Below are 24,077 nucleotides of genomic sequence, written 5' to 3'. Positions count from 1 at the left end.
GGGTCAACGATGCTTTGCCATAACCTGAGGTCTCAGAGACCTCCTATGGTTGATAAGTCATTGCTATGAGCGCCACGCGGTGGTCGGCACTCATAGTAATGCTGTTGTTCTGCTACATATAGGCTATCTCCTCATCGCCTATATGTAGCAGAGCTGATCGAGTTGTGGATACTTCTAGCCTCCCATGGAGGCTATTAAAACATGCCAAAATTTAAAAAAAAAAAAAAAAGTTTTAAATATGAAAAAAATAAGTTTAAATCGCTCCTTTCGCCTCGTTCTAAATGAAACAATAAAAAAAAAAAATCACACACATTAGGTATCGCTGCGTTCAGAATCGCCCAATCTACCAATAAAAAAAAAGATTAACCCGATCGCTAAACGGCATAGTGGGGGGAAAAAATTGAAACGCCAGAATTACGTTTTTTTTGGTCACTGCGACATTGCATTAAAATCTCCACATAAATGGTATCCTTAAAGTCAGCTTGGCGCGCAAGAAATAAGCCCTCACCCAACCCCAGATCACGAAAAATGAAGACGCTACGGGTATAGGAAAATGGCGCAATTTTTTATTTTGGCAAACTTTGGAATTTTTTTTCACCACTTAGATAAAAAAGAACTTAAGGCCCCGTCACACATAGCGATCTCGCTATCAAGATCGCTGCGGAGTCACAATTTTTGTGGCACAACAGCGATCTCACCAGCGAGATCGCTGTGTGTGACAGCGATCAGCGACCGGCCCCCCTTCCGGGATCGCTGTAGGAAAGGCCAGGACTTTTCTTTGGTCGCTGGTCTCCCGCTGGCCACCACGCATCGCTGCGTGTGACAAGCGGGAGACCAGCGATCTGCTGGTAACTTACACATGCGTCCCTTAGATACCCGATGTGTACGTTAGTTAGCAGCTCGCTGATGCATGGAGTTGGTAACTAACGTACACATTGGATATCTAGGGACGCACGTCCCTTGGATACCCGATGTGTACGTTAGTTACCAGCTTCCTGCATCAGCACTCTGGTTACTAACGTGCATAGCGACGCTGGGCTGATCGCTGGTGAAGCTGTCTGTTTGACAGCTCACTAGCGATCACATAGCGATTCACCAGCGATCCTGACACATTGATATCGTTGTCAAGATCGCTGGTGAGTCACTATGTGTGACTCCAGCCTTAAGACATGTTTGGTGTCTATGAACTCGTAATGACCTAGAGAATCATAATCACAAGTCAGTTTTAGCATTTAGTGAACCTAGCAAAAAAGCCAAACCAAAACAAGTTTGGGATGGCACTTTTTTTTTGCAATATCACCGCACTTGGAATTTTGTTTCCTATTTTCTAGTACACAACATGCTAAAACCAATAGTGTCATTCAAAAGTACAACTCCTCCTGCAAAAAATAAGCCCTCACATGGCCATATTGATGGAAAATTTATGGCTCTGGGAAGGAGTGAAAAACGAAAATGCAAAAAACTGAAAAGTGTTCCGGGAGTTGGGTTAAATAAAAGAAAAATTCCTCCAGCAATGAAAAACCGGTATAAAAGGTAAATATTAAAAATTTGTTTTGTGAAGTAGGTTAACCCCTTCCTGACATGTGACGTACTATCCCGTCCACGGGACCCGAGGACTGGATAGTACGTCATCGCGATCAGCGGCGCTCTCGGGGGGAGCGCCGCTGATCGCGGCTGGGTGTCAGCTGATTATCACAGCTGGCACTGTCAGGGGTGGTCTCGGACCGCCCCCGGCACGTTAACTCCTGGCAGACTGCGATCAAACACGATCGCAGTGTACCAGGGGTTTAGGGAAGCATCGGCAGGGAGGGGGCTCCCTCCGTGCTTCCCTGTCAGCCTCGCAGCAGCGCGATGTGCAGCGCTACTGCGGGGGCCTCCTTCCCTGCGGGTCCCCGGATCCAATATGGCGGCGGGGACCTTCGGGGGTCTGCAGGGAGGCGGCTTCCTCATGCCTGCAGAACGCAGGCATGAGGAAGCCTGCTGCAGTGCCTGTGTCAGATCGCTGACACATGGCAGCGATCTGACACATGACAGTGTTGTCCCCCCCGGGACAATGTAATAAAGTTAAAAAAAAAGAAAAAAAAAAAAGTGTAAAACTAATTTTTTAAAAAATCGCTAAATAAATTTAAAAGTCCCTAAAATTCATTTTTTTGGAAATAAAAAAAAAAAAATAGTACGCATTTAGTATCGCCGCGTCCGTAACGACCCGCCCTATAAAACTGTCCCGTTAGTTAACCCCTTTAGCGAACACCTAAAAAAAAAAAAGCATTTTTTGCTTTGTTTTTTATCGTACTGCTGAAAAAGTCATCTTGTCCCGCAAAAAGCGAGCCGCCATACAGGGTCATCAGCGAAAAAAGTTATAACTCGCAGAATAAAGCGATGCAAAAATAATTCTTTTTTTTATATAAAATGGTTTTCATTGCATAAATGCACTAAAATATTAAAAAAAATGACAAATGAGGTATCGCTGTAATCGTACTGACCCAAAGAATAAAACCGCTTTATCAATTTTACCGCACGTGGAACGGCGTAAACGTACCCCCTCAAAAGAAATTCATAAAATGCTGGTTTTTGTTCATTCTGCGTCCCAAAAATCGGAATAAAAAGCGATTAAAAAATGTCACTTACCTGTAAATGGTACCAATAAAAACGTCAACTCGTCCCGCAAAAAAGACCTCACATGACTCGGTGGGTCAAAATATGGAAAAATTCTAGCTCAAGATGTGGTGACGCAAAAAGTATTTTTACAATGAAAAGCGTCTTTTAGCGTGTGACAGCTGCCAAACATAAAAACCTGCTATAAATAGTAAATCAAACCCCCCTTTATCACCCCCTTAGTTAGCGAAAAATAATAAAATTAAAAAAATGTATATTTCCAGTTAGGGCTAGGGCTGAGATTTGGGTTATGGGTGTGTTCGGGTTAGGGTTGGAGTTAGAATTGGGGGGGTTGCCACTGTTTAGGCACATAAGGTGCTCTCCAAACGCAACATGGCGTCTGATCTCAATTCCAGCCAATTCTGCGTTGAAAAAGTCAAATGGTGCTCCTTCCCTTCCAAGCTCTGCAATGTGCCTAAACAGTGTTTTACCTCCACATATGGGGTATCGGCCTACTCAAGACAAAATGCAAAACAACTTTTGGGGTCCAATTTCTCCTGTTACCCTTAGGAAAATAAAAAATTGGGGGCTAAAATATCATTTTTGTGGGAAAAAAGATTTTTTTTATTTTCACGCCCGGGCGTTATAAACTTCTGTGAAGCACTGGGGGGTTCAAAGTGCTCACCACACATCTAGATAAGTTCCTTGCGGGGGGGCCAATTTCCAAAATGGGGTCACTTGTGGGGGGTTTCAACAGTTTAGGCACATCAGAGGCTCTCTAAACGCGACATGACACCCGCAGACCGTTGCATCAAAATCTGCATTCCAAAATGTCACTACTTCCCATCCAAGCCCTGACGTGTGCCCATACAGTAGTTTTCTCCCACATATGGGGTATCAGGGTACTCAAAACAAATTGGACAACAACTTTTAGGGTCCAATTTTTCCTGTTACCCTTGGGAAAATAAAAAAAAAAATTGGAGACTAAAAGATCATGTTTGTGGCAAAAACATGATTTTGTTCTTTTCACGCCCGGGTGTTATAAACTTCTGTGAAGCACTGGGGGGTTCAAAGTGCTCACCACACATTTAGAGGAGTTCCTTGGGGGGTCTAGTTCCTTTGGGGGGTCACTTGTGGGGGGGTTGCCACTGTTTAGGCATATCAGGGGCTTTCCAAACGCGGCATGGCATTCGATCCCAATTTCAGCCAAAAAGTCAAATGGCGCTGCTTCCCTTCCGAGCTCTGCCATGCGCCCAAATAGAGGTTTACCCCCACATGTGGGGTATCAGCGTACTCAGGACAAATTGCACAATAACTTTTGCAGTCCAATTTCTCCTGTTACCCTTGGTAAAATAGAAAAAAAATGGACCAGAAGTAATGTTTGTGAAAAAAATTTAAATGTTCATTTTTTTTTTTTTAAACATTCAAAAAATTCCTGTGAAGCACCTGAAGGGTTAATAACCTTCTTGAATGTGGTTTTGAGCACCTTGAGGGGTGCAGTTTTTAGAATGGTGTCACTTTTGGGTATTTTCTATCATATAAACTCCTCAAAGTGACTTCAAATGTGATGTGTTCCGTAAAAATAAAATGGTGTTGCAAAAATGAGAAATCGCTGGTCAACTTTTAACCCTTATAACTTCGTAACAAAATTTTGGTTCCAAAATTGTGCTGATGTAAAGTAAACATATGTGAAATGTTACTTAAGTTTTTTGTGTGCCATATCTCTGATTTAAGGGCATAAAAATTCAAAGTTGAAAAACTGCGAAACTTTCAAAATTTTTGCCAAATTTCCATTTTTTTACAAATAAACACAAGTTACAGTATATGAATGAAATTTTACCACTAACATGAAATACAATATATCATGAGAAAATGTCAATCACTGGGATCCATGGAAGCGTTTGAGTTACTGTATTACCTCATAAAGGGACAGTGGTCAGAATTGTAAAAATTGGCCTGATTGAGAACGTGCAAACCACCCTTGGGGGGTAAAGGGGTTAAAAAAAAAAAAAAAAAAAAATCATGGTCACTGGTCATCAAAAAATATCCATAGGAAACAAACCGATGTGTTTCATCTAAGAGCCTTAACCCCTTTACCACAAGGGTGGTTTGTATGTTAATTCCCGAGCCAATTTTTACACTTCTGACCACTCTCCCTTTATGAGGTAATAACTCTAGAACTCTTCCATAGATCCTGTTTATTCTGATATTTATCTTGTGACATATTATACACCATCATGGTGTATAATAACTTCTTTATGACTTGCTTTTATTTGTGAAAAAAAAGGAAATTTGGCAAAAATTTTGATGTAGCAATTTTCCAATCTTAAATTTTCATGCCCTTAAATCAGAGATATGACAGAAAATAGTTAAGTAACATTTCCCACATGTTTATCTACATCAGCACAATTTCGGAACCAATTATTTTTTTTTGCTAGGAAGTTGAAAGGGTTAAAAGTTGACCAGCGATATCTCATTTTTGCAACCCCCCCCCCCTTTTTTTTTTTTTTTTTTTTTTGGGGGGGGGACCACATCACATTTGTAGTCACTTTGAGGGGTCTATATGATAGAAAATATCCAAAAGTGAAACCTTTTAAAAAAAAAAAAAAAAAAAACTGCACCCCTGAAAGTGCTCAAAACCGCGTTCAAGAAGTTTATTAACCCTTTAGGTGCTTCACGGGAACCTTTGGAAAGTTTTTTAAAAAAAATGAACATTTTACTTTTTTGACAATTTACTTCAGATCCAATTTTTTTTTCTATTTTACCAAGGGTAACAGGAGAAATTGGTCCCCAAAAGTTGTTGTACAAATTGTCCTAAGTATGCTGATGTTCCATATGCAGGTAAACCACTGTTTGGCCACCTGGCAGAGCTCGGAAGAGAAGGAACGCCGTTTGACTTTTCAATGCAAAATTGACTGGAATTGAATTTGGACGCCATGTCTCGTTTGGAGAGCCCTTGATGTGCCCAAACAGTGGAAACTCCCCACAAGTGACACTATTTTGGAAACTAGCCCCCGCAAGAAACTCCTCTAGATGTGTAGTGAGCACTTCGAACCCCCAAGTTCTTCGCAGAAGTTTATAATGTAGAGCTGTGAAAATAAAAAATCTTATTATTTTTTCTCAAATTCTCTCTTGCCTCCAATTTTCCTAAAGGGTATCAAGAGTATTTGGACCCCAAAAGTTGTTGTGCAATTTGTTCTGAGTACACTCATATCCCATATGTGGGGTTAAACCACCGTTTGGCGCATTGCAGATCTCAGAAGGGAAGGAGCGCCAGATTTTACTGTTATGGTTTGCAAGTGCCATGACCCACTGGGAGAGCCCAAGAGATTCCAAAACAGCAGAACCCCCCATAAGTGACCCCATTTTAAGAACTACACCTCTCAATGAATTCCTCTAGGGGTGCAGTGATCATATTAACACCATGGTTGTTACTGAATTTGATACCATTGGGCAGTGAGGACAAAATATACATGGCCCCTTAGCAGCCTGAGAATACCAGCCCACAGCTCTGAGCTTTAGCAAGGCTGGTCGTCAAAATGGGAGTGACCCCATGCCATGTATTTAAATAAAAAAAAAAACAGCATGGGGACCCCTCTATTCTCAATAACCAGCCTTGCTGATGCTGACAGCTGAGGGTTGCAGCCCCCAGCTGTGAGTTTTGTCTGGCTGGTAATCAAAAATAGAGGGGCACCCATGTCATTTTTTTCTTTCTCTGTTGAGATGTTGCAAAATGTCTTATTTTCATGTGTAGAATCATAGAATCGTAGAGTTGGAAGGTACCTCCTGGGCCATCTGGTCCAACCCCCTGCTCAAAGCAGGATTCGCTAAATCATCCCAGTCAGATGTCTGTCCAGCCTCTGTTTGAAGACTTCCATTGAAGGAGAACTCGCCACTTCTCGTGGCAATTGGTTCCACTCATTGATCACTCTAACTGTCAAAAAGTTTTTTCTAATGTCTCTCCTCCCATTCAGTTTCATCCCATTGCTTCTAGTCTTTCCTTGTGCAAATGAAAATAAAGTTGATCCTTCTACAATGTGACAGCACTTTAGATATTTGTAGACAGCTATTAAGTCTCCTCTCAGTCTTCTCTTTTGCAAACTAAACATTCCCAAATCCTGCAACCTTTCCTCATAAGACAGGGTTTGCAGACCGGTCACCATTCTGGTCGCTCTTTTCTGAACTTGCTCCAGTTTGTTGATGTCTTTTTTAAAATGTGGTGTGTGATTTGAAATAATAAAATTATGTTTACGCTTTAATTTCTAAGAACATCATTTTTAAACTGCGCTTCTACGAGTGGCTTTCATTAAAGATTTTCCCTGACCCACTTCCTGTGAACTGAGAGCAATGAAACTTGGCACAGTTATTAATCCTTCTCTACATAGGTGCCACCTAGGGACACACACTTCTCTCATATCTTTAAGGCTAATTTCACATTAGCGTTTTTTTGCGCAGCGCGTCGTGCGCAATACAAACCCATGCACAAAAATGCATCATGCGTTTTTGCATGCGTTTGCGTTTTTTATGCGCCTTCATTATCTAGGGGTTAAAACCAGTGTCTACACATATTTACGCCAAAAACGCATGTGCACAAAAACGCAGACGAATGCATGTCTATGCGCACGCCTGCATTCCCATAGACTGTAATGCGTTATTTTGTCGCATTCCGTGCGCAAGCGTGCACATGTGTTTTTTGACGCCTTTCAGCGGACCCAAGAATGCAACAGGTTGCGTCTTCGCGCGCCTAGGCGCACACGAAAAACGCATGCACACGAAAACGCATACGAATGCGTGCAAATGCAAGACCATGCGCACGCCATGTTAAACATAGGTACGCATGAGCATGGACGCGCACGATGCACTGTGCAAAAAAACACTAATGTGAAACCAGCCTAAGCAAGTCGTCAAGTTGTTTCAAAAGTCACGTTGTGACTTCGCAGATCAGTCTTGTCATCTGGAAAATGCTTGCCCTTACAAAAAAACAAAAAAAATTGTTGGAAAGAGGTGTAAGTCTGATGGTGCGAGGTCAGGTGAGTAATGGAGATGCGGTGGAATTTCAAAGCCACAGGAGCATGCTTCCATTTGGGCAACATGTGAATTGTGAACTGGTGCATTATTTTGCAGAAGACAGACAGCTTTGGTGAGCATGCCACGTCATTTGGTTTTGATGGTATCCTGCAATTTCTGCAGCAGTGACGCATAGTATGCCCCAGTGATCATTGTACCCTTTGCTAAGAAATCCATCAATACTACCTGCTGGTCCCAAAATACTGTGAGCATGACCTGGTCTGCCGAGGGTTTGCCACTTGCCTTCTTTGGAGGCGGTGAGTCATGATGCTTCCATTGCATCGACTGGACTTTAGTCTCAGGATCATAGATATGGACCCAACTTTCATCCTGTGTGATCAGTCTGTTGAAAAAGTCCCTCTTGGTTTCCATAACTCTGTAGAGGAATAAGTGGATTTTTGTCCATGCTGCCCAAAAGATAAAGTTCCAGACGGTTATTAAAGTTGACCGTGGTATAGTCTACGCTTTTCAAGGTTTTTTGCAACCTCTTCATCAGGAAATATTTTGTGCTTGTGTCTCCCTTTTCTTCACAATACCTCTTGGTTTCCATGGCACATAGTCAATAGAGCCTGAAAGCATTCGTCTCAATCCAGCTTCTGGAACGGTGTGAGCAGGGAGCAGATACCTTATGCATGTGAAGATGATCTTGGATGTTTTTTTCCATGGATCCCACACTCATCTTGACATTTTGGGCTAGATGGCGAATGGTTATGCGTCGATTTTCCAAAATGGCGACCTCCACTTGCTGGATATTGTGTTTCTCAATAGCAGAGTGGGGACGTCCTGGAAATGGAGCTGTTTGCACCAAAGTCCGACCACATTTGAATTGACGATGCCAGTTCTTGACCACATCATATGATGGGGAATCATCACCATAAACCTCTTTCAACTCATCGAAGGTCTCCTTTGTGTCCATTATCAGACCTCACACCACTTCAGCATCTGTCAAATCAAGACCGTTACCAGTCCTTAGTTGCAAATTGGCACATAACCGATAGAGGCTTATATCATTACACATGCAGTTTTCGCATCCTGTGATAAACAGAAGTGGGTCGGGGCGGGATCTTTAACGAACACCTCTCGTAATTTGATTCATCCAGACTGGGAGTATAGGCAACATAGGTGCACCCATAATGTCAGAAGGTAAAAAAAGTATTTCATTTAGATATGGGAACAACAAATTTGGGTGGTCCTTCCAAACAGACACCCCCCCCCCCCCCCCCTTCATTAAAAGAATACTTGCGTTTTATAGCTTTAGAAATGTACAATTTTTTTCTAGGTTTTCTATATTTCTTCCCTTTTACAGAACAAACATTATTAGTGGGAACTTTCTACCATGCATGTCTAGTCCCTAAAACACGATAACCTGAATGGATTTAGACTTATTTTAATTGTCTAAGCTCATTTGTGGCCCTGATGGCCTTTAGCTATTACTACATAATGGAAATTAGATTAACCTATTCTAGGCCCACACCTTCTTGGTCTCCCAAACGCTATGCTGCAGTGTGGCCTCCATACCCAGTTTATGGTCCCATCTAAGCGCCCCTCAATTGCACCTTGGTAAAATCCCTCCTAATCAAATTATTAGAGAAAGGTAGGTCGCACATACCAGAAAGTCCCTTGATTTGTTTCTAGTGTAGGGATCTTGGTATGATGCAGTGCAAAGGAGATTGAACTGGTTTGTGTATTGCTTGGGGTACAATGACACAAAATAAAGTAACAAAGTATATTACAAAAATTCATACCTTTGCAATGCATGGATAATTCCGTAATAGAGATGAGTTACTCTTTAGAAAAACTTTGTAAATGTAAAATATCTGTATTGGAATCGTCCATAGATTTCTGTGTAATGTTGTTGGCCTGATTATTACTGTAAGGACTTAAAATTTCACTTTTTTTTTTTTTTTTAATTTTTCCTTCTCTCAGGTTGTTGGTGCAAAGGTGGTAACCAATGCACGTAGTCCTGGTGCGCGTTGTTATGGATTTGTTACAATGTCCTCTTCGGAAGATGCAACAAAATGCATAAACCATCTTCACCGAACCGAACTTCATGGAAGAATGATTTCGGTGGAAAAGGCAAGTAATTGTGTGCGTGGAGGAGTAAATCAAATATCTCATCCTGTAATACATGATAATGTAAAACCAGTTTATCACGTGACACAAAGTAGTAATCTGCATCAGTCTGCTCTGTTTAGCAAAGACGTTCTAGGGAACCTGTCACTCCCTCCCCAGGCGTTTTGAAGTAAGAGCCACCTTGTGCAGCACTAATGCATTCTGTCAAGGTGGCTCTTTTATTTGGCGTCCCTTCCACCGCAGAAAGAAGCGTTTTTAAAATTTGTCACTCGTGCCTGAAGTTTGTCCGGCGGGGGGGGGGGGGCAGGTCTTATGCCCCGGACACAGACTCCTCACATCAATCAGTCATTTCCTCCTTTCATTTTGGCGCCGCCTCCTCAGCGTTTTTTTTTCCTCTGGCGCCTGCGCTGTAATATTGTATCTTGTTAATGCGCAGTTAGCGCTGCCCGTCCACGCAGGCGCAATAAGCAAGACCTCATGTGATGTCAGTGGACGGGCAGCGCTAACAGCGCATTAACAAGATACAATATTACAGCGCAGGCGCCAGGAAAAAAGAGAGAACGCTGAGAAGGTGGTGCCAAAACGAAAGGAGGAAATGACTGATGGATGTGAGGCGTCTGTGTCCGGGGCGAAAGACCTGCCCCCCGGACAAACTTCAGGTATGAGTGACAAATTTTAAACACTTCTTTCTGCGGTGGAAGGGATGCCAAATAAAAGAGCCACCTTGACAGAATGCAGCATTAGTGCTGCATGAGGTGGCTTTTACTTCATAACGCCTGGAAGGGGGGTGACAGGTTCCCTTTCAGTAAGAAGCTGGCAAAGAGAATTCAAAAGGAGGCTCCAAACAATGGGCATTGAAGAGAGGACTGTGCAGTTCCCCAGGCCAAATTTTGTAAAGATTTGGCAGGAGAACCAGCTGTTGTCATTGGTGGTACTTTTTTTAACCATTTTTCTGCTGACGTTAATATTCTGTGAAAAAGCCAATAGCCATAATGGTTCCCAGGCTATTGATATCCATTCAAAGATGTTTGCTTAGCCTTTACTGGCTAGTTTACTGGGGAACCCCAGAAAAAAAATGGACATGGGGTGCCCCTATAAAATCAAACCAGCATTGGCTAGGCAGACCGCTGCGGGCTGATATTAATAGCCCTGGAAGGGGCCATGGATATTGGCACCCCCCCAGGCTAAAAACATCAGCTCTCAGCCGCCACAGAAATGGCACATCTTACAGTGCCTTGCGAAAGTATTCGGCCCCCTGGAACTTTTCACCCTTTTCCCACATGTATCATGCTTCAAACATAAAGATACCAAATGTAAATTTTTGGTGAAGAATCAACAAGTGGGACACAATTGTGGAGTTGAACAAAATTTATTGGTTATTTTAAATTTTTGTGGAAATTCAAAAACTGAAAAGCGGGGAGTGCAATATTATTCGACCCCTTTAACATAATACTTTGTTGCGCCACCTTTTGCTGCGATTACAGCTGCAAGTCGCTTGGGGTATGTCTCTATCAGTTTTGTACATCGAGAGACTGAAATTCTTGCCCATTCTTCCTTGGCAAACAGCTCAAGCTCAGTGAGGTTTGATGGAGATCGTTTGTGAACAGCAGTTTTCAGCTCTTTCCACAGATTCTCGATTGGATCTGAATCAGGACTTTGACTTGGCCATTCTAACACCTGGATACGTTTTATTTGTGAACCATTCCATTGTGGATTTTGCTTTGTTTGGGATCATTGTTTTGTTGGAAGACAAATCTCCGTCCCAGTCTCAGGTCTTTGGCAGACTCCAACAGGTTTTCTTCAAGAATGGTCCTGTATTTGACTCCATCCATCTTTCAATCGATTTTAACCATCTTCCCTGTCCCTGCTAAAGAAAAGCAGGCCCAAACCATGATATTGCCACCACCATGTTTGACAGTGGGGATGGTGTGTTCAGGGTGATGAGCTGTGTTGCCTTTACGCCAAACATATCGCTAGGCATTGTTGCCAAAAAGTTCGATTTTGGTTTCATCTGACTAGAGCACCTTCTTCTACATGTTTGGTGTCTCCCAGGTGGCTTGTTGCAAACCTTAAAAGACACTTTTTATGGATATCTTTGAGAAAAGGCTTTCTTGTTGCCACTCTTCCATAAAGGGCAGATTTGTGCAGTGTACAACTGATTTTTGTCCTATGGACACTGTCCCACCTCAAGTGTAGATCTCTGCAGTTCATCCAGAGTGATCATGGTCCTCTTGGCTGCATCTCTGATCAGTCTTCTCCTTGTTTGAGATGAAAGTTTAGAGGGACGGCCGCGTAGATTTGCAGTGGTATGATAATCCTTCCTTTTCAATATGATCGCTTGCACAGTGCTCTTTGGGATGTTTATAGTTTTGGAAATCATTTTGTGTCCAAATCTGGCTTTAAACTACTCCACATCAGTATCACGGCCCTGCCTGTTGTGTTCCTTAGTCTTCATTATGCTGTCTGTGCTTCAAACAGAACCCTGAGACTATCACAGAACAGGTGCATTTATACGGAGACTTGATTATACACAGGTGGATTATATTTATCATCATTAGTCATTCAGGACAACATTGGCTCATTTAGAGATCCACAATGAACTACTGGAGTGAGTTTGCTGCACTGAAAGTAAAGGAGGGCCCGAATAATACTGCACTCCCCGCTTTTCAGTTTTTGAATTTCCACAAAAATTTCAAATAACCAATAAATTTCGTTCAACTTCACAATTGTGTCCCACTTGTTGATTCTGAACCAAAAATTTACATTTGGTATCTTTATGTTTGAAGCATGATATGTGGGGTGGGAAAAGGTTGAAAAGTTCCAGGGGGTCGAATACTTTCACAAGGCACTGCATAGATGCGTCAATTCTGGCACTTGGCCTCGTTCTTCACACTTGCCCTGTAGCGGTGACAAGTGAGGTTCATATTTGTGGGGTTGATGTCACCTTTGTATTGTCAGGTGACATCAAGCCTACGGCTTAGTAATGGAGAGGCGTCTATAAGATACCTATCTATTACTAATCCTATAGTTAAATGATGAATAAACACACAGCCAGAATAAAGTTGTTTATTTGAAATAATCAGAGACCCTTTATTGAATCTTAATTAAACCATACTTACTGAACGCCTAAACCCCGACTCCCTTGTTTCCTGCAACAAAAATAAAATAACCAACATATCATACCCCCTGTCTGACGTAGTCCATTTACAGAGTTTCCCATGACGATCTTGCGTATAGAACAGTCACCTCAGGAGATATGACTGCTCTACCTGGCCTCCGGTGATAAACTGCAGGAGATATTGCCTCCTGTCAGTGTATTATGGAGTTGCCGTGAGAGTTCACCGGAGTTCATCAGCTCCGATGCTCTCACAGCACTACCGCTGTGTGAAAACTGTCTCGCGCAGTGGTGCCGTAAGTGACAGCATCAGAGCGGAACAGCTGATACACTGCGGGAGCGATTATCTCCTGTCAATGTATCGCCGGAGGTCGGGTAGAGCAGTCACATCTCACAATGTGACTGTTCTACACGTGAGATCGTCGTGGGACAATCTGGATTACGGTGGACAGGGAGTATGTGTTGGTTTATTATTTTAATTTATTTCTAGGAGATGAGGGCGTCGTGGATTTGGTGTGAGGGGAGTATGTGTGTTGTTTTTTTTTTTTTTTTTTTTTTTTTCTTACTGTGAACACAGGCACCTGCAGATGATCCTACTTTTCCTATCAGTGGAACCTGCTGTCACTGTTATCAGTGACAGCAGACATAGCTGGATGGGAGCAGTAGTCTCATCGGCCCAGGCATGCTTTTTTACCGCAGGTCACCACTGCGGGTCACAGTCAGCTGCGGAATCACGCTGACGTCTGCCAGCATAATCCCGCAGCGCTGTGACCAACAGTACCGGCGGTAGTGTTATCGCACACAGCTGCAGACACCCGCACACAGCCACCACGCACACACAGAGACAGACACGCACATATTCTCTGTTCTCAAACATTCTCCGCCCACACACATTTCCTCCTTTTGACATTTCCTTTCCTGCAGCCTTTTTTGCCAGCACATCTGCAGCAAATCCGCAAACCTTTTTTATACCTGCGGTTTTGCTGCGGATATGACTGAATCAATGGAAGTCAATGGGTGCAGAAACGCTGCAGATCCGCAAAAAGAATTGACATGCTGCGGAAAATAAAACGCTGCAAATAAGGACCGATATTTTCCAGTCTCCCGTGACAGCACACCTGAGAGAAGGGATCCGCCCAGCCAGGACAGGAACCCTAGTGAAGATAAAAGGGCGGTATCTCTCCCTCCCTTCAGTTGGGTTTCCTGTCCTGACAGGGACCCATGTACTGAAGACAGCGGTCACACGTACGTGCCCCTCTCCCGTGCCGGCGTGGAAGAACAGGCGGGGTCCTGGGCGCTGTGCGTCGGGAGGGGGAAGCGCCAAGCCGCCCTCCCTCCTCCGCCAGGAATACAGGAGCGACCGCTTCCGGGTCGCGCCCCTCTGACATCACTTGCAGGGCACGCTGGGAAGGGGCGTGCCCACGTGACGTCGGGAGGCGGCGCAGAAATCCAAAATGGCGGCACCCATCAGGAAGATGCCGGCAGGTAAAGGAATGGCATGGTGGGGGGGAGGGGCTGTGGGGGTAACCGGAGGAGGGGGCGAGTGCAGTGGATCCCCCTTATAAGGGGGATGACCACAGAAGACGCACTCATGCCCAAAGCTTCACAATGGAATTGGGGCAGGATGAGCAGCAGCGTCAGCAGCCACGGCAGAAGCAAGAGCTCTTGCCAGATGCCAGGCCGGGCCGCCAGAATACAAGGAGCAGCCGCTCAAGTGGGTGCGGCAGTCGTAAACGCGACCGGCATGACTCTGAGACGTCCAGAAGAAACGTCACAAGCGCATCTGAGGAGCCTCCGAGATCGGTACCCCTGACAGTGGTGGTGAGTGATCTACGTGAATGTCACCCTTATGGTAACAGTGTTCCATTTTTTTCTGTTTGATCACTAGGGGTCGAGGAAGTCTAGCGGCAAAACATAGAATAGAGAGTGCGCCCTATGCAAACACCCGCTGGCAGATCAGTGGCAGAAAGATCTCTGCGCTGACTGTATAAACAAAACCATACAGGATGAAACCCCTGATTTGGTGACTAGCCTTAGGGCTATAATACAAGAGGAGGTGAAAGGCTCCCTAAAGGCAGTCCTCAAAAAGGATAAAAGAAGCCGTAGAAGGGATTCTGATTCAGAGACCTCACTAGTGCAGAAAGGTCGGGAAAGATCCCTGTCCACCTCCTCTTCCTCTACTCAGTCCTCAGAATCCTCCTCGGACAGCGATATAGGGGGCAGTCCGTGTTTACCAACAGAAGACGTTTAAAAGCTGGTCAAAGCTATCAGGGCAACTATGGGCCTTAAGGAGGAAAAGACTCCTAAATCATTGGAGGATGTGATGTTTGGAGGACTAGAGGAAGGGAAAAAACGCACCTTCCCTGTAAATGATAAGATAAAGGCCTTAATTGACAGGGAATGGAAAAACCTGAGAGGTCGGGGGGCTTGCCTTCTACATCAAAAAGGAGGTACCCTTTTGAGCAAAAGGATTCAGAGACCTGGGAAAAAGTCCCAAAAATTGACGGTGCCGTAGCCAAATCCTCAAAAAAGTATCTTTACCATTAGAGGACTCTGGCGTGCTGAAAGACCCGCTTGATAAAAAAGACTGCTTCCTGAAGCATATCTGGCAAGCTTCGGCAGGTGGATTAAAACCAGCGATAGCTGGTACTTGTGCCACTCGTGCCCTCATGGTCTGGCTACAACAAATAGAGGACCAGATCAAGGATAGAGTTCCTAGGGATGAAATACTGTCTAATCTGACACTGGTACATGGAGCAGCGGCTTTCCTAGCGGATACCTCTGCAGATTCTGCAAGATTGACAGCCAGAGCAGCAAGCCTGTCAAATGCGGCGAGACTAGCCCTGTGACTTAAAGGGTGCCCAGGAGATTTGCCATCGAAACATAGATTATGTTCCATTCCGTGTGATGGCCAATTCCTCTTCGGAAAAAAATTAGAGGAAATTTTGGAACATGCGGGGGATAGGAAGAAAGGCTTTCCCCGATTTCTGGGAGAACCCAAAAAGCAGCCCTTTCGGAGGAGAAGATTTAACAGGGGGCGTCCCATGGGAGATAAGAAAAATTGGGACTTTAAAGAAAGGAGAGGATCGGGCTATATGTTTAAAGGGCCCTCTACTTCCTCCAAAAAATCTCCCCAATGACATCAGGTCGGAGGTAGGGGGAAGGCTTTCTCTCTTCCTTTTCGTCTGGGCAAATATCTCCCCCAGTACATGGGTCCTAAACATAATCAAGGACGGCTTAAAAATAAAATTCACCCGTCCGCCCAGGCATACCTTTATAATGACACCCCGAAGGAGAGCCCAAGAGCAGCAGCTGGCTCTGGAGACGGAAGTCTTGGGACTAGTGCAAAAACAAGTCCTACAAGAAGTCCCAGTGCAAGAAGAGGGAAGGGGGTTTTACTCCCCCCTCTTTTTAATACAAAAACCAGACGGCTCTTGGAGAATCATAGTCAACCTGAGGAGACTCAATCAGTGGGTAGACAATTGCTCCTTCAAAATGGAGTCAATACGGCCACAAAGATACTGTTCCAGAACTGCCTCATGGCAGTGATAGACTTAAAAGATGCCTACTATCACATCCCAATTCATCGGGAGTATCAAAAATACTTGAGAGTAGCGCTCTATGTCCAAGGTCAGGTAAAGCACTACCAATACACAGCCCTTCCGTTTGGCTTGTCTACAGCCCCCAGAGTGTTCACCAAAGTGATGGCCGAAGTAATGTCTTTTCTTCGTTCCCGGGACATAGTGATCGTCTCGTACCTGGACGACTTTGTCGTAGGGAGGTCGGAGACCCACTGCACACGCCAAGTGAAGGAAGTGATATCAACCTTAGTAGGACTAGGATGGATAGTAAACATCCCCAAGTCAAGATTAACATCAGTAAAGGTGCAATCCTTCCTAGGGTTAATACTGGACTCGGAGCGACAACGCTGCCTCCTGCCAGAGAACAAAGTAACCAAGATAAGGGGCCTAGCTCACACAGCAATACAAAGGCCAGCTATGACACTGAGGAACGCAATGTCCCTTTTTAGGTTTGTTGACATCATGCATACCCGTGGTAGTGTGGGCACAGTACCACTTAAGACAACTACAGTGGGAGGTTCTGTTAGCACAGAAACAATTGAAAGGGCATTTAGAGGGCGAACTATGTCTCTCAGTGGCTCTAAGAGATTCCCTGCTCTGGTGGACTGTAGAAAAGCATCCAACAGGGGGTGTTCCGTGGCAAAAGACAGTCGACGACCTCATCACAACGGATGCGAGTGCCACGGGATGGGGAGCACACCTAAGATCCCACTCAATACAGGGAACCTGGTCCTCGCTAAAAAAAGATCACGGTTCAAACGTAAAAGAACTATGCGCGGTAGAGAAAGCCGTGAAACATTTTCTCCCCTTGCTTCAGGGCTGCCACACAAGTCATGACGGACAATCAGGCAGTGGTAGCCTACATCAACCACCAGGGAGGAACGAGATCTCGGGGCCTCATGGAAATATCATATCTACTTTTCCAATTAGCAGAAGAACATCTGTTATCCATCACAGCACTGCATATAAAGGGGGTAGAAAATACACAGGCAGACTTCCTGAGTCGCAGGCACCTAAGACAGGGGGAATGGTTCCTAAACCCCCAAGTCTTTAAACAAATAGTTCAAGCCTGGGGCAAACCAGAAATAGACCCACCAGAAATGGGCCCACCAGAGAGGTTCCAGACCGCCCTTTTAATTCTGCATAATGTTAATTTTATTGGTTTATAAAAGCAGTTGTATGTAAGGTTAAGTGTACATTTGCACACCCATCGACTTAAACAAGCAAGCCTAATCTGAAACACAGACGGCACTTGGACCAAAAATACAGTTGTGTGAATGTAGGCCCATAATACCTGCTGCAATAAAGCTTATCGTAACAAGAAATTAGGCCGGGTGCCCACAATTCAGTACTAGCAGCGCTTTGGACGCAGAACATGTTCGCTGCATCCAAAGCACTGCCGTCTATTGAACGCGGGTGAATCTGCATGTGTGCACTGATCCGTGCGGATTTACTGCAATACATTTCTATTGATGTGAGTTCTCTTGCGGAGATGTTAGAAATTGCCTTGCTGCAGTCTGCAAAGACAGGCCGCATGTCGTTGTCCGCAGGTGATCCACAGGCAACTATGCATATACACTCACTGGCCACTTTATTAGGTACACCATGCTAGTAACGGGTTGGACCCCCTTTTGCCTTCAGAACTGCCTCAATTCTTCGTGGCAGAGATTCAACAAGGTGCTGGAAGCATTCCTCAGAGATTTTGGACCATATTGACATGATGGCATCACACAGTTGGCGCAGATTTGTCGGCTGCACATCCCTGATGCGAATCTCCCGTTCCACCACATCCCAAAGATGCTCTATTGGATTGAGATCTGGTGACTGAGGAGGCCATTTGAGTACAGTGAACTCCTTGTCATGTTCAAGAAACCAATCTGAGATGATTCGAGCTTTATGACATGGCGCATTATCCTGCTGAAAGTAGCCATCAGATGTTGGGTACATTGTGGTCATAAAGGGATGGACATGGTCAGCAACAATACTCAGGTAGGCTGTGGCGTTGCAACGATGCTCAATTGGTACCAAGGGGCCCAAAGAGTGCCAAGAAAAAATTCCCCACACCATGACACCACCACCACCAGCCTGAACCGTTGATACAAGGCAGGATGGATCCATGCTTTCATGTTGTTTACGCCAAATTCTGACCCTACCATCCGAATGTCGCAGCAGAAATCGAGACTCATCAGACCAGGCAACGTTTTTCCAATCTTCTACTGTCCAATTTCGATGAGCTTGTGCAAATTGTAGCCTCAGTTTCCTGTTCTTAGCTGAGAGGAGTGGTACCCAGTGTGGTCTTCTGCTGCTGTAGCCCATCTGCCTCAAAGTTCGACGCACTGTGCGTTCAGAGATGCTCTTCTGCCTACCTTGGTTGTAACGGGTGGCAATTTGAGTCACTGTTGCCTTTCTATCAGCTCAAACCAGTATGCCCATTCTCCTCTGACCTCTGGCATCAACAAGGCATTTCCGGCCACAGAACTGCCGCTCACTGGATTTTTTTTCTTTTTCGGACCATTCTCTGTAAACCCTAGAGATGGTTGTGCGTGAAAATCCCAGTAGATCAGCAGTTTCTGAAATACTCAGACCAGCCCTTCTGGCACCAACAATCATGCCACGTTCAAAGGCACTCAAATCACCTTTCTTCCCCATACTGATGCTCGGTTTGAACTGCAGGAGATTGTCTTGACCATGTCTACATGCCTAAATGCACTGAGTTGCCGCCATGTGATTGGCTGATTAGAAATTAAGTCTTAACACACAGTTGGACAGGTGTACCTAATAAAGTGGCCAGTGAGTGTATAGTGGACATGAGATTTCTAGAAATCCCATCCGCTATGTTGTCACAGTTGGCCGCTGCGGGTTTGACGCTGCATAAATGCGCAGCATCAAACCCACAGCAATTTCTAATCATGGGCACATACCGTTAGTTAATGAAGTAATAAATATATTGTGAGCTTGGGGGAAAAAAGTTGTTTGCCCAAGCCTGCTCCACATGCATAACTCCATATCACATATGTGGCAGGAGTTACAGGAGGAGTGGGGTGGAGGGGATCTTTATTGCAGTCTGATGTGGTAAGCCACATATTACAGGGGGAGCATAGTGGGGGGGGGGGGGGGGTAGGGTTAACCCTTACCTCTCCTGCACAGGACATACAACAGCACAAGCTGGGTGCAAAGGGGGAGGTAAGGGTTATACAAAAGTGAGGAGGCAGAAGAGGACTTTGGGGAGCACACAGAATATCCCATCTGAATACTGCATGTAGGGGGGTGAGTGGGCACTTCACTGTTGGATCCTATATTCAGTAGGAATACTCAGCCCAAGTGTTTTATCTCCTATCAGCTGCCAGGAAGATTCATTAGCTACTAATTAGCTGCTCTCCCAGCTTTTATACCACAGTTGGTGTAAAGGAGGCATAGCAGGTGCTGTGACCTAATGCTGCTTCCTAGGTGTTCTCTGGGCTCCACTTAAGGTACTGTCACACTTAGCGATGTACCAGCGATCCCGACCAGCGATATGACGCTGTCAGGATCGCTGATACATCGCTAAGTGGTCGCTAGTGAGCTGCCACACAGGCAGATCTCACCAGCGACATCGCTGGGGATGGGGGTCGCTACTTACCTGTCACACTAGGCGATTCTGACGTCCTCCCGCCCGGCTCCACGCTCGTCTCTCCACAGGAAGCTGACGACGAGAAACAGTCCAGGACGTTCTCGCGCGATCAGCGATAACCAGCGGGGGAGCGGGTCGTTGGTAAGTATCAGACACAGCGATATCGCTAGCAATATCGCTATAACGTCACCCGTTATAGCGATATTGCTAGCGATATCGCTTAGTGTGACAGTACCTTAAGAAGCTACTTGCCCATTATCTGCAGCAGACAGGTGTTGTAGTCCCTGCTGCCCTCGTGACCTGAACGGTGTGCTCCTGCACAGGTTTCAGTAGCTCTGCAAACAAGGAGGAGCTGAGCAGCCTTGCATCCACCAATGAGAAGACGTGGTCGGGGTTATAATCCTAAATACGATTCTGAGAAAGATCACAATGGTAGATCAGTCTCTCTCCGGCCTTCTGCTGCAAGTGTCAGCGGGCCGGACATGGACAGTGAGGGCCGGATGTGGCCCCTCAATTCAGCTATGCTGTTTTCACAATTTGTGTTCAATTGCGGCTGCTACACAGCTATTCTGGACTTTTTAAATCTGTACATGATTCTCAAAAGTGTGGAACACAGACAGACAATTCTACCAGGATCATATCATTTTCTAATGCCAGCCTGGGCTTTAAAGTACTCCTCCTACCATTCATATAGCGTGGCCTTTACACAAGATTCGGTCACCTAATGAATCCAAGAGGATTATACAACACTTTGTTTTTGCTTAGATTTTTCTAAACCTGTTTAAATTGTTTTTTTTGTGGTTTTTGTCTTAATTCCTGAAATACATGATATTCCAAATGGATGCAGATTAGTGCTGTAAATCTTTTTTTTTTTTACCTTGTCACACATTTGTATGTGAGTAAAATCTAATGCATCAAGTTTAATATACTCATGCCAATTATACATTTATTTATTTTAAAAATAAGGATTCTGAATTTTTATATTTTCATTCTTATAATCAGGCAAAAAATGAACCAGCTGGTAAGAAACCTTCAGACAAAAAGGAAAATGAGCCAAAAAGGGCAAAATCATCAAGTAGTGATCGTCGACATTCTTCAGATAAGTCAGACAAGTAAGGATTTATGATTTGCTAAAATTATGTTTTGTATTATCGCTTTGTGAAATCTTTCATTGCCTCATTTACTCCTAGATGTTGTGAGGCCTTCTTGTATCATGGGTTTATTAGACTAATATCTGTACATACAGCAAGTGAAATAAGTATTGAACAAGTCAACAATTTTCTTAGTAACTATACCTCTAAGGCTATGTCCGCACGTTGCATATTAGCTTCCAGAAATTTATGCAAGGTTTCTGCATCTCTTGACATAAAAACAGAGGAAAATATGTGCAATTTTTTGCGTTTTTGGTGCGTTTTTGCATGCGTTTTTTTTTCCTGTCCATTGAATGGGTCAAAAATGCAGGCAAAAACGCAAAAAGAATTGTCATGCTGCAGAAAAAAAGCTGCAAATACGGACTGAAACTTACTGATCATGTGCACAACAATTCAGAATTGTCATTGAATTATCTTGCATAAATATTCCATTGCGTTTTTAGACCATTTACACTCGTAAAAAACACAGCAAATGCGCAAATAGTCAAAAGGTGCTATTAACATGAAATTCTCACTAGCTATTCATAACAATTCATCCAAAGAAAAGAAATCAAACCATGGATGTCCATAAATGAAGTTATGTAACAATGATAAATGACACAGGGAAAAAGTATTTAACACCTGAACACAGGTTTAAAAAGTCATGGAAAGTCATGACACCAGCTGAAATATTTCAGTAATTAGAAAGCAATCCTGCAAGTGAAAAATTAATAGCTGGTTCAACTGATGGCATTTAAAAATGTCATTAGTAAAGTGCCACACGAACATCTCATGATGGGTGAAAGAGGGAGCTGTCTCGAATTTTGCAACCTTATTGTTACAAAACCTACTGATGGCAATAGTTACAGAAGAGGGGGGGGGGGGGGGGAGTGCAGGCAGGCATGCCACAATAGAGACAGGGCTCCCTGCGCCCCTGTCTCTGCAGCAGCACTAGCTCTATCGTGCCTCAGAGGGACCCCTCACAAGGCTCCCCTTCCGCTTATAGCCCCACCGCTATCCTGCCTTTAGATCCGGGGGAGTCCGGTTCAGATCCGACCCCCTCCCGGACTTTTGCGCCGGCCTGGAGCCTTTCTGGCCATCAGGCATCTAATTTAGGCCGTGGCTTCGGCCTAGCTGAAGCCGCCGCCTCCTCTCCGCCCCCTGGATGGCAAATATGACATTCTACAGTTTCATAGAGGGGGCGGATCGAGACAGGGAGCGTTTTTTCACAGCTCTGCCGTGCTTTTTCAGCTCTCCGCCCCCTTCTTCCCCTTTCTCTTCTTCTTGGCCATCAGCAGGACCAGGCCAGCCAGTCTCCGGGGGGCACAGGACTGTGGATCTTCGGCGCTGGACCTAGGGGCACACTGGTGGGGTAAGATCACAGCAGGGTTTTTTACTCGGCTGTGAATCCATATTCCCTATAAGGCTCCCCTATAGGTTCCTCTGCATAGCCACCCCTGTAGGTCCTCTGCATAGCCAGCCCTTCTGCACTCTGTGCACTATGCCGGGCTCAAGGTCCAAGAGAACCAGGCAGGACTGCTTTTATGCATTCTGCACAGCCTGCAAAACCACTCTCCCCAGTGGCAGCATGTACCCGCACTGCCGGGACTGTATCAATGGGTCAGAACCCCAAGAAGCCCCTACCAATGCTTCGGTGTCTGCTACCACGCCGGAATTGGCTCCTCAGATGTCGCAATCTATGACGCAGTCTATAGATAACCTAACCTCCACATTGCTTCAGGCTCTGCAGGGTCATGCCTCGGCTATGAATATTACCCAGCAAAGGGAGAGCTCGATTCAGGGACAAGACGTCCCGGCCACATCCAGACGTAAGCGGACCCACAGGTCGCGTTCATCTGCGTCATCCCATAGCACACGGTCATCCCCCTCTAGGGAGAGACACCGTAGTTCCAGGTCACTTAGACCGTCCCTTACCAGAGACAGACAACCCAGATCTCCACAGCAATCCCCGACCACAGAAATCCTCCGCTCCAGTTCACCCACCAGGGGACGCCTCAGCGATACACTAGATTCGGAAGGCATCTGTGACTCCGCCTCAGACAACGAAACGGAGGAGTCCCTGATCCCAATTCCCCCTAGCAATACAGCGCTAGTTGAAGACGTAATCTCTTCCATCCATCGGGTGCTGGATATTTCTGATCCGCCTCCGGAGGCTCCAGAGCATAAGTTTTAGTTTGAAGGTGTTCTAAAACCGCCTAAGGTCTTCTGTAATCACCCAGAATTTAAGGCGATCCTTAACAAGCAGTTCTCACAGCCTGAGAAGAAATTCTCCAATCGCAAATATTTGGAGGCAAGGTACCCCTTCCCGCAGAAGGACACCAAGGAATGGACAGATCCACCCGAAGTGGACCCCCCAGTCTCTCGACTAGCAGCACAGACCCTCCTCTCACTGCCAGATAGCTCAACCCTCAGGGACGCAGCAGACCAGCAGGTAGAACGCATGGCTCGTTCAATTTTTGAGGCTGCAGGGGCCTCCCTGGCTCCTGCGTTTGCTTCAGTTTGGGCTGCCAAAGCCATTCTGGCTTGGGCCAAAAAACTACAAGATGGCCTCCAAGCACTAACCCCTGAGCTGTTGGACCAAGTGGCTCTAATAGCAGTTGTAGCAGATTACATGCTTCATGCAGCTCTGGATTCAGTAAGGGGTGTAGCGGGGATAGCATCAAACGCCATTACAATTCGGCGTATCCTCTGGCTGCGGGAATGGAAAGCGGACGCGGCCTCAAAGAAGTCCCTCACGCACCTCCTGTACCTCAGTGGGCAGCTTTTCGGTGAAAAGTTGGACACAATGATATCCAACGCTACCGGGGGTAAGAGTACCTCTCTCCCTCAACTAAAACCTAAACGCACTTAAAAAAGCGTAACCAAACACTATTCTCATCCTTTCG

At 45.1% G+C, this 24,077-nt stretch overlaps 1 protein-coding gene across 6 annotated transcripts in view; it reads left to right on the top strand.

Moving 5' to 3' along the window:
* The window catches only part of LOC141048054 (scaffold attachment factor B2-like), a 350,882-nt gene that overhangs the window by 112,845 nt on the left and 213,960 nt on the right, over positions 1 to 24,077 (top strand). For all 6 annotated transcript variants that reach the window (XM_073543402.1, XM_073543397.1, XM_073543398.1 and 3 more), the window contains exons 8-9: positions 9,589 to 9,738; positions 21,044 to 21,153. In XM_073543402.1, coding sequence (XP_073399503.1) covers positions 9,589 to 9,738; positions 21,044 to 21,153 — 260 coding nt within the window. The remainder of the gene's footprint in view (positions 1 to 9,588; positions 9,739 to 21,043; positions 21,154 to 24,077) is intronic.

The sequence above is a fragment of the Dendrobates tinctorius genome, unplaced genomic scaffold (genome assembly GCF_039654945.1).
Source record: "Dendrobates tinctorius isolate UK_male_01 unplaced genomic scaffold, ASM3965494v1 ptg000132l, whole genome shotgun sequence".
Classification (NCBI taxonomy): domain Eukaryota; kingdom Metazoa; phylum Chordata; class Amphibia; order Anura; family Dendrobatidae; genus Dendrobates; species Dendrobates tinctorius.
This window is presented reverse-complemented; position numbering and strand designations above follow the sequence as displayed.